Source organism: Ruditapes philippinarum, unplaced genomic scaffold (genome assembly GCF_026571515.1).
Source record: "Ruditapes philippinarum isolate M1 unplaced genomic scaffold, ASM2657151v2 ctg9224_1_1_1_1, whole genome shotgun sequence".
In the NCBI taxonomy this organism is placed as follows: domain Eukaryota; kingdom Metazoa; phylum Mollusca; class Bivalvia; order Venerida; family Veneridae; genus Ruditapes; species Ruditapes philippinarum.
Genome location: NW_026861736.1, coordinates 19,396 through 36,669, shown reverse-complemented (window position 1 = coordinate 36,669; position 17,274 = coordinate 19,396). Strand labels below are relative to the sequence as shown.

The window sequence follows — 17,274 nt, the reverse complement described above, 5'->3', positions numbered from 1 at the left end:
TTTACATTTTGCTACATTTGTGAAAATTATTTCACATTAAATTATCGCTACTTTCTTCAGGTAACAAGCATTTTAAAATCATTTTCTAAAACCATTATTTACAGTTAACTGAAATTATTTTAAAATTCATGTTGGTCCTTTCTTAAAACATAAAAAATATATAGATCTATTTATTTCCAAGGCATAATGTGCATTAAAGATTTGACTTTTGACGTCATTGATGACGTTTGCGCATGATGTCATTAAGACCCAAAATCGCAAGACGGTGATATAGTAAAATATATCATTTCTGGATTGTTTTCATGAGATAAGAAAATGTTCGGATTAAGTTTACCAGAACAAAAACGAGTTTTTCTGGTTTGTATATTCTGTACAAGTTTCTTACATTGCATATAAAATATATGAACAAGAAAACATTTAGAATAAGAGAAGTCTGTGCATAAATGCATTCAGTAGATAAAAGCGGTTTTATGTAGCGATTTTTTCCATTTTAAAACTTGCTCCAACTACGCTACCATACCAGTAGATTTCACGCGCATTGTTTGTGACGTCACAGAAAATAAGTATGGTGGCGCCCATATTGAATCTAAAACGGCTTCCAACAGCCTCCGTTTTGGAACTTCTGAACCGTTTGGGGGTAAAGTACAAGGTTTTTACTTAAAATCCAGGTAGGTTTAAATTAACCCAATATTTTTTTTCGACGATAACGTTTAAACAATAAAGAAATCAGCGAATAGTTCGTGCTTGCTTGTAAAAAAGAAAAAAATACTATTATAAAAATACTTTGAAATTAGAGTACATGTGCAAAACAAAATCCCCTACACGCGTATTATAATTGCTTTTATTTCATTTGCATGTGTCATTTGTGTATTATTTATACGAAACAAAAAGAATGAATCGATAATGTTACTTCGGTTGTTGACGATCTTTTGTTCTACGGAAGCAAATACGGAACATAAATCTAACATTTGCTTTATTATTTTTGGTAGATCTACTCTATTTTGATTTATTTTTCGCTTTTAAAAAACTTTTACCATTGTTGGAACACAAGTAAAATTCAAAATGACTTTTTAGGAATTTCTATGTGTCATTGCCAAATATGATAATGGCAAGATCATACAGGTAGCTTTTAAAACTTGTTGTAAATTGAGAGATAATAAAACTAACAAACTTTTACTCAATATAGTCATCAAACTTTGTCTTATTTTGAATGATGGCCGTTTGTTTTAAATTAAGTTTAACTCAACAATCATTAAAACTTTAATAAAAAAAGCAATGTAATAATATCATTTGATATTTTTACTGTTATCTTATTTGGTTGATGTTTAATTCATACTTATTAATATATGTTGATCAATATTTACAAAATGTAATCTATTTGATCTCCATCAAAAAAAGTGATCTTCAGTTCCAGATGAACACGAAGTTCCTGAGTCAATCGATGACAACGGATCTTCTGTTCGAATCTTCTGTTCGTATTCGTGTTTGAGAAAAGGGATACTAAGGGATATCTGCTGCTCGGAAAAACTTTATCTTGATGTAGAAATAAATCCAAACATTCATGTTCATGTTTTAAGAAGCAAATATTTATAGCAGATGCATCTGCCTGAAAGAAAGATCTGTAACTCCCAAATTTCAAGCCTGGATGGTTATTTTGTGGAACTTTTGCTTGATAAAGTATATTGAATAGAAAAAGATCCCTTGATACTATCATGTTTTCTAGATGAGAATTTAAAAGCACTATCATAATAAAATATATACTTAGTTATCAGTGGGCAGATAATGTTAAAATTTGTCTACCTTATGTTTTGACTTACCTTCGATATTCCAATATACCATTGACATCAGTGATAAGGACGGACAGGAAAAGGCATCTTGAGGGCATAAAAGATAGGAAAAGGCATCCTGAGGGCATATAAGATAGGAAAAGACATCCTGAGGACATAAAAGATAGGAAAAGGCATCCTGAAGGCATATAAGATAGAAATACATGAACCACTTACATTCAGAAGTCCTGGTTAACCAGGAAAGAAAGGGAATAGAGAGATGCTTTTGAAAAGGTCTTTTCATTTACTTACATTTAGTGACTTAGTGTCCGAAATGACAAATACATGTTGCGACAAGGCCAGACATACGGAGACTACTATGTAACAAACAATTATGATGGCCATTGGTGTCTGATTTATGCAACCATTTGACGAAAGTTTATCTTGGTGGTTGGTACTACGGATCACAACAGCAAGCAACATTGAATTTACCAGAGCACAGTTTAGCCACCGCATCATTCCTAAGGAGACTTCAAGTATTTTACCAGTACTATTGCCTTCATTTACTCAATGAACTGTACCAGAACAGAAAGAAACCATGTTTAAAAAGTGGCTTATAAAATTTTGGAAGCCAGAACTAACAGTCCATTTCTATATACATACCAGACCTTTTCAATAAACAAAGATTCAAAACTTTTGCAATTAGTTCTGGGCCATATTTTATTTTTACTAGACTATTCCGTTTCTGGGGGGTGTCCCGGCCCGGTATAAACTGCGGGCCCAAAATCTGCCGTCAACAGAATTTTTGGCCATTTTTCTTAATTGTGAACAAAACGTTTGATTTTTCTTTCGAATTCATTACAAAATGTGCATTTTGATATACAGCCAAGTGACGCTATTTTTGACTGAATAACGATGTGAAATCAGTAAATTTTGCGGTAAATGAAATGATTTGCAGGTACCACTGGCTCTATGAACAGTCTCAATCAAAGCCAGCCTCACAATCAAAGCCAGTCTGCATTTTTTTCAATTTTGCCTTTTCAGGCATTCGTTACGGCATCCATTTTCTCTATTTTACCTTAATTGATTAAGCAGTTAATGAATAGCAACAGGGATTTTTTCAATGATTTTGGGAACACGACCCATACCCATGGCATTGGGAATTTCAGCGGTGTTTTGTTGTATTTTCTGATCGCAAGATCAGTAATTACAAAGCTGACATCCACTGTCTAACACAAAATTTCCTAACAGACCTAACAACGCAAAGTAGTTCTCACTCAAAACTGATTAAAAACCAACAATTTAAAAGAAAGAATAATTTTTAATGTAGGCATTTAACGAATTACAGTGCATTAAAAGTTTAGATTAGTCAATAGAAATATGAGGTTAGAATCACAAATATCGCGGATGAATATCTTTTTACCTAATGAAAAATGATCGGCTATTTCCGTAAAGCTTAATCAATAAAAATGCTATTTTTAGCTATGTCGATTACCGAATACTCCATAGTGTAGTACACAAATAAATCTGACCGTCTAGTAATGGAATATATACATGTCGGACTGTTTTGGCAAGAAGATTTTCGCTAAATTATTTTCATCAGTGTTAAACAACAGGTTTATCGTGAACAAATAACCTAGAAATTAATAAGGATTACAAACACGAAATGGAAATTCTCAATTTAGAATTACAATGTATTTGTTTTTATTCACGCTACATACGTATTACTTCTCCGTGGTGGAGAGGTAGCGCGCTCGTTTAGAGTGTGAGAGGCCTAAGGTTCAAATCCTAGTCGAGGCAACTTTTTTTTTTGAAGTGTCTTTTTTAAGGAAATAGCCACAATATGCAAGGCTAAAGTGTGGCTGTCATAAAAAATGAAAAATGATTTTTTGATGCAACTCTAGTCATGCAAAATTCCATATATATGTATCAATCTGAAACTGTTATAGTAAAAAAACTAAATGCAGTCGCTGCGTAAGATGCATCATAATATATAAAAATAAACTTATACAGGAAAATACATACAGATAGTCAGTATGATTTAGATTGCAAAGATCAGAAAATACCACAGAGCTTGCAGCCCTTTGAAATTGGGAAAAATGCAAGATTGAAATTTTGCAGTGATTAAATGGATGCAAGCAATTACAGTAACTGTCTATGATGGCATCTTCAAAGATTTAAGCACTATTACAGTGAGGAAGCCCTTATTTGCAAAGATTTTAGAACTTTTATTCAATATTTTTATTTTGTAACTTTCAATTGGGAATTTTTTCCTGTGGATTGGGAAAATTATATACTATTTTCAATTGGGAATATGACCCAATAACGGCTATAAAATAAGTAAAAAAAAACCTGAGCAACGTAATCATTTCAGTGTCAACGTAATCATTTCAATGTCAATACGCATTTAATTCACTTAGAACAGCAAGTAGATTGATGGAAAATGTCCTGTACCACATTTTTTTCATCAATCGATGTTTTATAAAAGAACATGTCTGAGACTATAACGCTTATTTATCTAAAAGATCAATTTTAATTGAAAACTAATTTAGCCTGTGCTGGGGATGAGAAATGCTGCACTTTTTTTTATTTTCTCCCATTCACAGACTGTCACTGAAGTGTGATGCAACTTATTTAAGAGTATGATCATAATGAAATAAGGAACTAAAATGCCATATACATGTACTTTCCTTATTATTATAACTATTATTTTAGAGATTTGTAAACATAAATGCAATTAAATTATCTCCTTAATTGTAGTTTCGCGCCTTTAAACTTACATAATTACTTTGGCTTAGGTACATTAATTTTTTCATGTTTACAAAAGGTCTATCACCATGGGTTGTTTAAGCTTGACTGTGTTCTATGAGCCTAACACCGCCGCTTTTATTGTGAATTCTACTTAAGCCGGTGCAGGGGGGGGGGGGCGGGGGAACTACATTGCACTTTTTAGTACCGTCTATGAACAGGCTCAATCAAACCGAGCAGGGGGGGGGGGAACTGAAGCAAGTATATAGATTTTATTATTGGAATTGTCTATCTATTCTAAGCATTACATGTTTTACTTGTACTCATATTGTATTTTGTACTTGGCATTTTAATTTCATACATCGATTGGCTGAGATCGTAGCCTATTCAATATCTGTTCAAAACGTGAAATGAGCCGTGTCACGACAAAACCAACATAATGGGTTTGCGACCACCATGGATCCAGACCAGCCTGCGCATCCGCGCAGTCTGATCAGGATCCATGCTGTTCGCTATCAGTTTCTCTTCTTATTATAGGGTTTGTAAGCGAACAGCATGGATCCTGATCAGACTGCGCGGATGTGCAGGCTGGTCTGGATCCATGCTGATCGCAAACCCATTATGTTTGTTTTGTCGTGATACGGCTCAAATATTTTAGGAATTATGTCGTCTGCCGATGTTTTCAAATACAAAATGGTTTAATCTTGAATTATGTTTAAGACGGTGCTAGTGGGCGTGGACGGTACCTTGCATTTTTCTATTGCCGTTCATGAACAGGCTAAGTCAAACCGAACCTGTAATATTTTTTTTTTTTCGTTTTTTGGACGTTCTTTAGGGATTTTGTTTTTCTCTATATTAGTATCACACTTGACACATGAAACTAACAAAATGTTGATTATGTAGATACCTTAAAGGCCCATTATGCCTAAGATAAGAATTAATTTCTACCTCCTCATGAAAATATAAAGTGCAAAAATGAGTTTTATAACGTTTAATTAATACTTTTTAGATGCTTGTTTCCTGAATGAAGTCGCGCTAAATGTGAATATATTTGTCATAAAAGTAGCAAAGATTGAATAATGAATTGTTCCGCACAATCATTTCGAACAGCCTCTTAAAATGTAGGTCATTTTTATCATATTTTATACTTTATATATCAATCATAGGAATTTTCTTTATTTATTTCAATAACTATGACAAATGTTTACCTACTTTCAGGGACTGGGAGCTGCATTCACAATTCTCCTGTACTTGGTATTCTCAAATTTTGATATTGCCAAAACGCTGCTACAGGAAAATATTTCGAAGTACCAAAGCGGGAACATGCTACAGGAAAACAATTCAAAGTACCAAAGCGGGAACATGCTACAGGAAAACACTTCAAAGTACCAAAGCGGGAATTTTTCACAAAGATTCAATCGCCAAACACTTTGGAGTAGACGTATTGTGAAAGAAAATGGTTGTTTGGCGTTTAAAGGTGGACAAACGTTAAGAGATGGTGTATTGCAAAATATTAAATTATCAGACATTTCCTATTGCAAAAAACAAAGGTTTCTTGTCTACAAATGTGATTCATCAATGTTTTGCGGAGGTTGGGGTGACCGCCAGAAAGGAATAATTTCAACATTCTTAATGGCCGTACTTACAAATAGAGTTTTTGTAATCGACATGGACAAGCCTTGTAAATTAGATAATATTTTACTTCCAAACAGTTACGATTGGTCTTTGTGTTACAACTTTGTTAAAACCGTGTCTAAAAGAAATTATATTCAATTAAACTTTATTGATAATTTAGGAAAGATAAAGGAAACACTACAAAGCTCTGATTTCAGCCGTACATGGCCAAAACAAGTTGTAGCTGTAAGGGTGAACAGCTACGCAATAGATGAAGTAAGAAAACACAAACTTGCCACATCAAGATTAAAGTGGCTTTTAAATGTTACAAATGAAAAGGCCATTCATTTAGTACTTCACACATTGTTTAAACCTGGTGAAACAATATTGAACGATGCAAGTGAATTCTATGATAAACACGTGCAAGGCAAACAACTGGTCTGTAGTCACATCCGAATGGGCCGAAATCCAAGTATACCCTCAGATGCAGCTCTTAAAGTATCTAATGGAACTTTGCTTCTTCAGTTTTTAAAGTATTTCGAAGAAGAAGTGCAAAACGCTATATATGTTGCCTCCGACTCGGAAGAAATAAAACAACTTGCTAGAAAAAATTTAAAATCATATATCAACATTAATCGAACAATAGTTCATGTCGACAGACTTGGAAAATTAAAAGCTATAAAATCAGAATCTTGCAAAGGATTGGCAACAGCTATTTTAGAACAGTTTATACTGTCATTATGCGATATCTTACTCATAACTCAAAGCGGGTTTGGTACCATGGCAGCATATATGAGAGGTTTAGACGACAATTTGTTTATTTTTCACCCTAAAACACGTACTATAGTCAAATCAGATTTGGTGAATGTGCAAAGAGTGTTTAAATTTCATTAGAAATATACTGAAATTCATTCAAGGGTACAACTGAAGCATTTCAAAAGGGACACAATCTATGATTAAAAATATAATGATATAGAAAGAGTGTTTTCCCTTTAACCATTAAAGATGTCATTGAGATAACAGTCAGTTTGATGGCTTTTCAATTAAATGGATTGATTATTTTTTGTAGCTATTTACAATTATGTAACAGCATGAGTTGTATTGACTTTTTTATGTTTGGACTTCTGTAATGAATGGACAAGGATAAGTTACGTCATCGAGCACCTGCAAACTTCTCCCAATTGGACTGTTATCCCGTCCAGTCGAAGACAAAATATTCTTTATTCGAATATCAAAAAATAATGTAGGGCACCAAAGATTGGCTTAAGAACTTGATACAACTGTAAATTTTATTGTCTGCTGGAATAACTTTTGTGTGGGAGTATATGTAGAATTAAAAAAAAACTTTATCCCGCATTCAGGACTAATCTAGGCAGTAAACTTTAAACGTTTTTACAATTATATCAAGTACTAAAGGCAGTCTTTGGTGCGCTATATTCTAACGATTTCTTAGAAAAATAACATAATGTTTTTATCATTGAGTCGACGACTTGTTTACAAAAAAAGAAAATAGTCCGATTGGGAGCATTTTGCAGGTGCACGATGACGTAGTATATCCTACCATTGGTAAGGATTTTGTCTCGCATTTGTCATACATTACTTTTTTTGTTTATTTAGCTAGTCATAATTGTATTCTTTTATTGTGATATTAGTGATTTTTGACTGTTATTTTTCTGTTTGTTTGTTTGTTATAACCAGTTGCATATCATATGCATTGGTTTAATAAAAACTGAAACTGAGTTATTTTATAAACCAATCTCATATCTGAGTTCAATTTTTTTGCACATTGTTTTGTTATAATTTGATTTGCAGGGAGAGTAATGAGTGTCTTTGTGGTTTCACAAATCGTTAAGTCTGATATCAATGTATTTTCTGAAAATATTAAAGACATAATATGCTAATCTTTTGGTAAAATATCTTTATTGTAGAAATTTATTGAAATGTGTAAAACTCTTATTGAATATGTCTTAATTGAGTAAAAGAGCATACACACTATGTGTGGGAATCTGCGTTTCCTTATTAGGGGTCATGTAAAGCCGGTCCTTTAAAAACAACTGCCAGTTTATTTAATGACACTATTCATATTGTGTCAAGTTAAAGTATGTAGGATTTAAAGCATAACATATCTACTTTGTGTGATTTATTTTATATTTACAGAAAGACCGTGTAGCAGTTATCAATATTTTCAAGTATCAAATCTGAGCATAGTATATCTTTAAATATGATAATGTATAAGGAACTAAGCCGCCTGAATGTTTGGAATGATTATAGATTTATTTCACAAATACATACACAAACTGTTAAATATATACAAATGATGTAAACTATGTATGATTTATGATAACTTGTGCTATTTGTGAATGTTGAATTCATTGTATGCTAAGAATGTAATAATCAAAACCATGTTTATTTTAAATGTTCAGTACAATTGCCCCTTTTTTTAAAAGAACAAATCTTACACTGTTTTGACAATAAGAGGCTAAACCTACAAAATCCATTTTTAGAAAGTGGTTAATTGAATGGGAGTAACAAATATTTCTTATAAGGACATTTCAAGGATTTGATTCTCAAAACAGACGATGTTATGGGCTGTCTGGCATCTAATTTGTTTTATGTTCAAGATTAAATACTATTTGAGCTTGAGCTAATTGAAGTGAAATATTTGCAATTTTTATTTACATTTATAAACAAACTATAACAAATAACTCAAATTTCCAAATGCTATGTGGTGTGAGTGTGCGCGTGTGCCCGCGCGTTTTTTGCGTGCGTGAATTTTTCTTTCTTTTTTTTTTACTTTTCTTTTTGTTGTTATTGTTGGTTTTTGTTGTTTGTTAAAATCATGTAATTTTTATTGTTCCTGACAGATTTATTTGGAAAACATTTATAAATATTTCTGAAGATAATACCCGTATTTGTTTGTTTCAATGTAAAATCCAAGACGGATCTAAGTATCTATTGTGACTCAAACGTCAATCCAAACAGAGACTGATTGTGGAAAAAAGTGAAGTTTTGCTTGCGGTCTTCTAAAATACGGAATATCGTTAGGGTCATCGCGGTTATATGTTGGTATCCGGAGGGCGACAATGCGATAGTGTGATGGCAGCAATGCGATGACGTCAGTACGATAATTCGATAACGTGATAGTATTATCACATTGTTGTATTGTCGCCATCGCATTTTTACACTGTCGTTACCGCACTGTCACAATCGCATAAACGCCATGGTGTTATCGCATTGTCATATTATCGTACTGTCGTTATCGTGTTATCGCATTGTTGCCATCGCAGTGTCGTATTGTCTTCATCGAACTATCGTATTGTCGTCATCGCAGCTCTCTGGATTTTAAACGTATAACCACGATGGTCCTAACCGTATTCCGTACCTAAAAGGGTTCTATCAATAAAAATGTTTTACAAATTAAGAAAAATTATAAAAAACAAAATAAGAAAGATAAGCAAAACTGTAACAACGACATTTGATATTGGTTTCCTCGCTGACGTTATTTGGCGCAATGTTTATTATATCCTGTCATTTGTGTGTTCAAAACACAAAACAGACCAATTTAATTTTGTAAGTACCTACTTATAAACTTTAGCCTATACTTAGTGTATCACAGAATGACGGACAATGCTGTTCTAAAAGCGCTGAACTGGATTCTTTACACGCTTCTGTCCTTATTTCATCTACTATCCAAACATTTCCTCGTGAATTATTGTCCGACTGACATAGTAAAAAAAATTGAAATAATTTGTGATTTAAACAGCTTTTATCCTAATATAAAATATTTACACGTTGTGTTTTCAAGGAATGTTCGGAATTCCTATAGATATGTAAAATATTATTAAAAGTGATCCATTACAATCATGTATTAAATATTTATGTAAAATAATCAAATAACCATGAGAATTGTAGATGTACATTGAAATTCGTGTTATCCAAAATCGAGTAAACCGGTATACCATATAGCCAGGCATAATATTATTAAACGTGATTCATTACAATCCCGTATTAATTATTTATGTAAAAGAATAAAACAACCATGAGCAGAAGCTATAGATCTACATTGCAATTCGCGTTATCCAAAATCGAGTAAACCAGTATACCATATAGCCGGGCATAAAATTGCAAATAATGTTACATTCGGTAATGCTCTCGATAAATTACATGCAGGCATTCTCTTTAAATGGATTCACCCTTCTGTTAGAACTGTTACAGGAAAAATGTATTTCAGAAGGCATCCGTCAATTCACATATCTTCTGAACTTTTTATGCTTAAAGGGTATAACTTTTCATGTTTTTGATGTATTCGAGTGAAGCGGAATATGTGAAACTTATAATCTTATTCTTGTATTTGAGAAAAAATATTCCCTCAAGTTCTGGGCAGCTTGTTCATCCTTTCCTCGGTAGTAGTGAATATTTTCAACCGCGTAAAACGAAAAATGTAAAACAACTTATCGTGTTTATTCTTCGAGTTAAATGGGGAAAATATTCCGCACGAAAACTGGACATTTCGTTCACGTATTTGTCAACCATCAGAATCACACTAATGAATATATATACGACTGCACTAAACTGGACATTTTTGTTGAAAATTTTAACTAATAATCATCTTATGTGTACGCAAAATAGATCGGACATGTGAGTCAAAATGTTCCCCGTAAGTTTTGGACAATTTGTCAACCTTCCGCACCGTTCAACTGAAGATTCTCCATTGCGCAAAACTTATTAATTGCTGCTGAAAAGTAACTAAAAATGTGCTTATAGTATATTTAAGCGAAGTAAATCGGAAACGTTGTGTGAAAAAAAATGTTCTCATAAAGCACGGGGGTGATACCCTAAATGTATCTCAAAAATGAGCATCGATCAAAATTATATGTGTATTTCCGCTGCACCAGATGTGAAGCATAACACCAGATGTGACTGTAAAAATAGAACAATCGCAGGGTAAGTTGTCATCTTTTTAAACATTTATTTAAAATTCAATCCTTTTTTTAAGAAAATCGAAATGTGATTCTACCCTCCTGACCCACCTCTATATTACCAATTTTTGTTTTGGATTTCTATGCAGTCTTCGTCGAGATATTCTTTCCGTCGTGGGTTCTGTTTGTCCAAAACATGCATGCAATGTTAATGAAGAAATTGTCACTAAACGAACTCAAAAAAACAGACCGATGCTTAACATTCAGATAAATCCTGATTTAAACATTTATTGTTTTGGCTACAAACGAAGGGAATCGCTGCTCAAAATTGCATTTGAGCTCCATATGTGCTAAAAAAAACCCATATGAGCATAATATATAAAATGATAGCAACATAATTACGCATTACTTTCATATAGCAAGCTATAATTTATTCTGTTGTGTATCATTCTGTAATAAAAACATTATTATCCGAAATAGACACATTGTCACGAGACGAGCTTGAATAGCATAGTATCCATATAGAAAATAGATAAGACATTCTGCATACGAAAGGTTTTGAAAGTATGGGAAGGCATTCGGAACTGCCTCGGCTATTATCTATAATTACCTCGGAAACAATACGGATTGAAAGTAGTTCTACCACGTGGTTTCAGATGTAAACAGAAACAGAGATAATGTAAAACTAATGTATATATTTGACATCTAATGTCTGTTTCGGTACAATTATGCTTGAAAATATGTCTGACAACAATTTGTAATTTAAATATGCCCACTGATGTTCAGTTTAAACAAATCCGACTTATTGTCAACAGGTTGGCTTGTTGTACAACCATAATAATTAATATATAAATAATGTATTGTTTGCTTTTGTGCCTATGAATTCACTTATTGTAGGTTGTCTTTTACTACATATATTGGAAATAAACTTGTCAACAACTCCCAGCATTAAATTACTACTTGTTTACATATTTAATTTCTTAGTGTAGGTTAGACCGAAATACTGCATCCTTTCTATGTATTCATACTATTGTGTTCCAGGTCCTTATCCGAAGATTGACGGAAAGGGCCGAGTAGTTGTGATTGGGTGGAAAGGCCTTGCTTATTTTGATTTATTGACATTATTTGCTGCAATCATTACCTTTTTTGCCGTCATACATTATTTAATTAACTGTCCGGGAATTGTTATGACCCTGAAAGAAGTTAGTGATAAACTTTTTGAAAAAGATCAAAGAAACTTTGCATATTTATTATCTACATCAAGGAATGTCCTTGCATAATATTTACATGGTTTACTTCATGCCCATAGTCGCAATTATGGTCAATGCCTATTTGATTTATTTTATGCCTGCTCTGTCACTGATATAAATTTAAAAATCCATCTTTTGGCATGCCATTAAAATGCTAATGAAACGGCGGTTAGCGTAATACTGGCGCGTCCCAATTATTTACAGCAATGTTTTTCTGTGTCTTTGGTCATCCAACCAATCAGAAACACCAAAGATACATGTACTTCTGATTGGCTTATATGGTGTGGGGTTTTCAATATCGGTCATTGGCACGTTACATAAAAAGTAACCGAGGTTCCAAGTGGGGAATTTAATTTATGAAAAGAAGCCAAATATAAATTGAAATTTTATGTTTATTAAAATTCTCATTTCATTTTCATCATAAAACAGTTATAATATATCAACTATTATGTAAAATATCATGACCCGGGGCGGCATCTCGGATTTTCCTTACAGACAATGTTCTCGGCCCATATTCTGTAAAGAAAAATCTTCGATGTCGCACCAGGCCATGATTTTTCCACATAACAGTTTGCTATAACTATAACTTGTGGAATATAAAAGTGATGGATATTTCTATGAATGTAAACATTATTATTGAAACATATTATATGACATGATAGCTTTACAAAGTTCAATACTTTCAGTTTGGTTTGTCCAAGTTACATATCCTTAATTAGTGAATTGTTTATCATACGTGTCACCGGCGTGTACTATCCGCTCTGTGTCAATATTTTCATGTACTCGGGCCTTTCAGTATTTCTAATGCTAGCTGCTAGCATAAGCTAGTGAGCCCTCTCATTGTGATGATCAAATACACTTATGTTATTATTGAACTTTCATCCAAAGCTACGAAACCTAAATTGTTTCTTTACATTGGCTATTCAAGGCTTATATGGAAGTGGTCCGTAGTTTTGTAGATGGTTTTCTACATCACTTATGGATCTCTTCAGCACATATGAAGCTCAAGTGCAATTTCGAGCAGCGATGCCTTCGTTTGTTGCCAAATCTCAAAAAATATTTAAATCAACATGTGTCTGAATGTTAATCATCGGTCTGTATTGATATTTCGTAAAATCTATGGTTCTTTTGAGTCCGTTTAGTGACATTTTCTTCATTCACATTGCATGTTTTGGACACACCAGAATTCACGACGGAAATAATATCTCGATGAAAACTGTATATATATCCAAAACAAAAATTGGTAAGATAGAGGAGAGTCAGGAGGGTAGAACCACATTTCGATTTTCTTAAGAAAGGATTGAATTTTAAAAAAATGTTAAAAAAGATGAAACCTTCTTTTACGGTCACATACATATGTGGTTCCAGCCCAATGATAGTACCTACAGTACTAATTCGGTTCATAAATACACGATTTCCTATATCATATGACGAAGAGTATTTTCGAAAGAGATTTTTATTCTTAAGTATTCACGCACGGGAACTTATTCGGTTATGTTTAGTTTTTAAGGTAAACATTTAACTTCCGGTTAAATTATATTTGTGTGACTTGTTTGTTTATCAGAAGAAGAACAGAACAGAACAGAACAATACTTTATTATCTCAAATCAAAAGACATATGAGATTACAGAGTAAATGCAAATTTCAAAACACATGACATGTGGTGTATGCAAACAGTATTATAAAGCGATATTTTCAGTAAATTTAAATATTCAGTTATTATAATAAGTACATTGATGAGGGGAGTGGGGGGGGGGGCGATGCGAGAATTATTCCGAACGGTGAAGTCGTATGTTTATACAGGTGTGAAAATGGTATGAATCTTAAAACAGACTATAGACAGTTGTAGGAGTATTGACATTCGTGTCTATTTCAGTCTTATCTGATTGGCTCAAATTTGTTGACCTTGAATTAGATCGTGCGAATCAATAAAACGTCACAATTTAGGAAGGTGACATCATTTTAAACATGTTTAACCACATTTTTCCGCGCTTACACCGATAGTTTTCCGTCATTCGTACTGGATACTACTAGTAATTCTATTCTTAGAGGATTAATTGGTTTCTTCCATTCTTTTACATGTAACATAATAAGATTAAAGTACAATGTGCTAAACAATCTCAATTGTATAATGTATTTTACAAATCAGACATGGGTATTATTGCGTTAGATGAGACTCATGCTTAGATACTCCTGTTCCTTATGTGAATAAATCGATCGAATGATTCCAGCGCTTTTAAGTGTTGAAATTTGAGTACCGCTAAAGCCGGTGCTAGGGGGAGTGAGGGAAGTTGGACTTTTAACATTATCCCTCATGTACATATCCAATCAAACAGAGTCTGCATTTTTCATGCAATTTTGTGATTTTAATGCATCCGAGGCTTTTTTCAGATATGTATATATCACCAAAGCAGGTGTCAAGTGCCGTGTGGCGCCCGTAATAAGTTGCCTCGTACTTCAATGTTTTTATATTTTTTGTCCTGTGTTTAGGATCATTGATTCCAGCGCTTTTAAGTGCCAGAATTAACTGTTTCCGGGTAGTTTATTGGAACCCGGCGGAGTGTCATAAGCCGTATTTATAGTCCCCCGGAAGCCTGATATTCCAGGCTTTTCCTGCATTTGCCAACTTAGCTGTAACATCTGAATTCTGAATTTCGTGTACATACTACTACATGTATACATGCTCAATAGTTTTGACAATATACTTTACTTGTTTGCCAGCTGATTGTGAACCATAAAATCTATTAACGGTAAGTTGATTAGATGGGAAAGTTTACAACTATTGATTTTTAAGGGTAGCGCATAAACAGCTCTAATAACCGTCTTCATTTGCATGATAAAATTCGTGTATGAATTTTAGTGTTACCTTGGGGTTTACTTTTATAATCATTATTTCTGAACAGTATTTAATATGATTGTTAAGTTATTGTAATCGGTTATCAGATAAGATTACGTGTAGACATTATGCTGTATGACACTTAGCTTCTTGATCTTCTTGAAGATAAAGATGGTTCTACACTGTATCCAAGGTTTTTCTTTAAATATTCATAACATCTACAGCATGATATGTTATTCAAGATGTTCAAAACAGAAATTTACATGATACATAATTACATAGGAAGTTTAACCTCCTAATCACAGAAAGTCACAATAATTTTACCATAGCACAGTTCAGCCAACGCATTTTCTTGGCAGTTTACCAGTACTAGTTGCCTTCACTCAAAATTGCAACGTGCTGATACATTCAGTACATGCTAGGGCAAAGGTACTCTTCGAAATATGGTAGAAAGGATTTCATTACCAATCACATAAAAATGACCTTCACCAGCCGGGATGCGAACCCCGAGTATCCAGATTTACTTGCTTGCACTCATTATCTTGCAGACGTTTGAATATGTAAGTATAATAATTATTGAATCAATCGTTGCTTACATTTTCAATATGCGCAACGAATCAACGAAATTACATGACCAAGGAACCACCGAAAAAATAATAAAATAATTATCGTACATTCAAAGGAAATCTAATCAAAAACATCATTAAACAAGTTTGATACCAACTTACAGATGAATGTGTCATGATTACCTCCATATGAACATATCTGCAGATGTTTCAAAATTCCAAATTTTACCAGTTTATGTTTATGAATTCTGCTTAAGCCGGTGCTAGGGGGCGTGGACGGTAAATTGCACTTACCAGTACCGTCCATGAACGGGTTCAATCAAACCGAGCCTGCAACATTTTCAATTTTGCAGTGTTGGACTTTCTCTAGGGATTCTTATTTCTCTTTATTTTTGAGTCGTTACATCAGCGTTGTTTATGCCGTGTGGAGGCTGTAAAAGCCCCCGGTACATTCAATCAGGGATGTTATATTTCCGATCCTTAAAGATCGTTCAGCACGACATTAATGTTGTGCTGGTGTATTTTAGTTCTTTCTAACTGGCTATTTTTGTTGGGTGGTTCCAGTATTCCTCACTTGAAAACTGTTGAATCACACTTAAGAAATATGGCCTGCTTTTTAAATTTGTCTTTTGACGTCATATCTGTGAAATGCAGGCTTCATAAACTCTGATCCCCTTTCACATTTCAACTTTATTTAGTTTTATAGTTAAGTGCACGCACATTTTTTTTACTTGTGGACCTTATTCCGCTTTTCATGGAATGGCACTTACTTGTCACATTGAAGGTTACTTGATAAGCGCCATATGAACACATCATTCTGCGGATGTTTCAAAATTCCAAATTTTACCAGTTTATGTTAAATGTTGTAGACTGCTTTAGCCTGTGCTAGGGGACGTGGACGTTAACTTGCACTTACCAGTACCGTCCATGAACAGGCCCATTCAAACCAAGCCTGCAACATTTTCAATTTTGCCGTGTTGGGCTTTCTCTAGGGAGTGTTATTTCTCTCTATTTTATATAACTACCACTCAAGTTTTATTATTATTTAGCATAACTTATTTTATTTTATGCTTTTCAGTGGATTACTGATTTATCCGTGAAAATTATATTTGATAATTTCACAGTGAAAATTATCAAAATATAATTTCATTTTTTTCAATGGCGAAACTACTTTTTTAAGATTTTCCCCATGTGGTACCTCAATTTTATTTTTACTGACAATTCTGACAATATCAGGCTGTTAAAAAAATAGCAAAGCTGAAATAGATAAATAACTTAAATGTCAAAAGTAATAAAGAGAGAAAACTTACTTCTATTCCTTCAAATTCCAATCACAAAATTTCGTCTCTAAATTTTTTTGTTTCTTTTTTTTTTACAGTCTGAAAAATACATTCCTTCCCCATGCAAAACTGCTCTTGATGACATTTGGGCATATTAAAGTATCCTACGAGCAATAACTGCCGTATGCTTTATGAAAAATTGAAAAGCATTGACAGCTATCACTCGTAAAATAAGTAAATTAACCCAGCGTTCCTTACAATGCCTTAGCAAGCTTCCAAGTTTTCCATTTTCCTA

General features: G+C 33.4%; 1 protein-coding gene across 1 annotated transcript; it reads left to right on the top strand.

The window, feature by feature from the left end:
* Positions 1–259: 259 nt before the first annotated feature.
* On the top strand, positions 260–9,077 carry LOC132716658 (uncharacterized). The gene is made up of 2 exons (XM_060699980.1): positions 260–357; positions 5,733–9,077. Exons 1-2 carry the CDS (start codon positions 316–318, stop codon positions 7,020–7,022), a joined length of 1,332 nt encoding a protein of 443 aa, XP_060555963.1. The 5' UTR covers positions 260–315; the 3' UTR covers positions 7,023–9,077.
* The last annotated feature ends 8,197 nt before the right edge of the window (positions 9,078–17,274 follow it).

Excerpts from the sequence above, each read along its gene's own strand:
- LOC132716658 (XM_060699980.1), top strand. The coding sequence starts at position 316 with ATGTTCGGATTAAGTTTACCAGAACAAAAACGAGTTTTTCTG. Across the intron at positions 358-5,732 it reads AACAAAAACGAGTTTTTCTG|GGACTGGGAGCTGCATTCAC; the intron begins GTTTGTATATTC and ends ACCTACTTTCAG.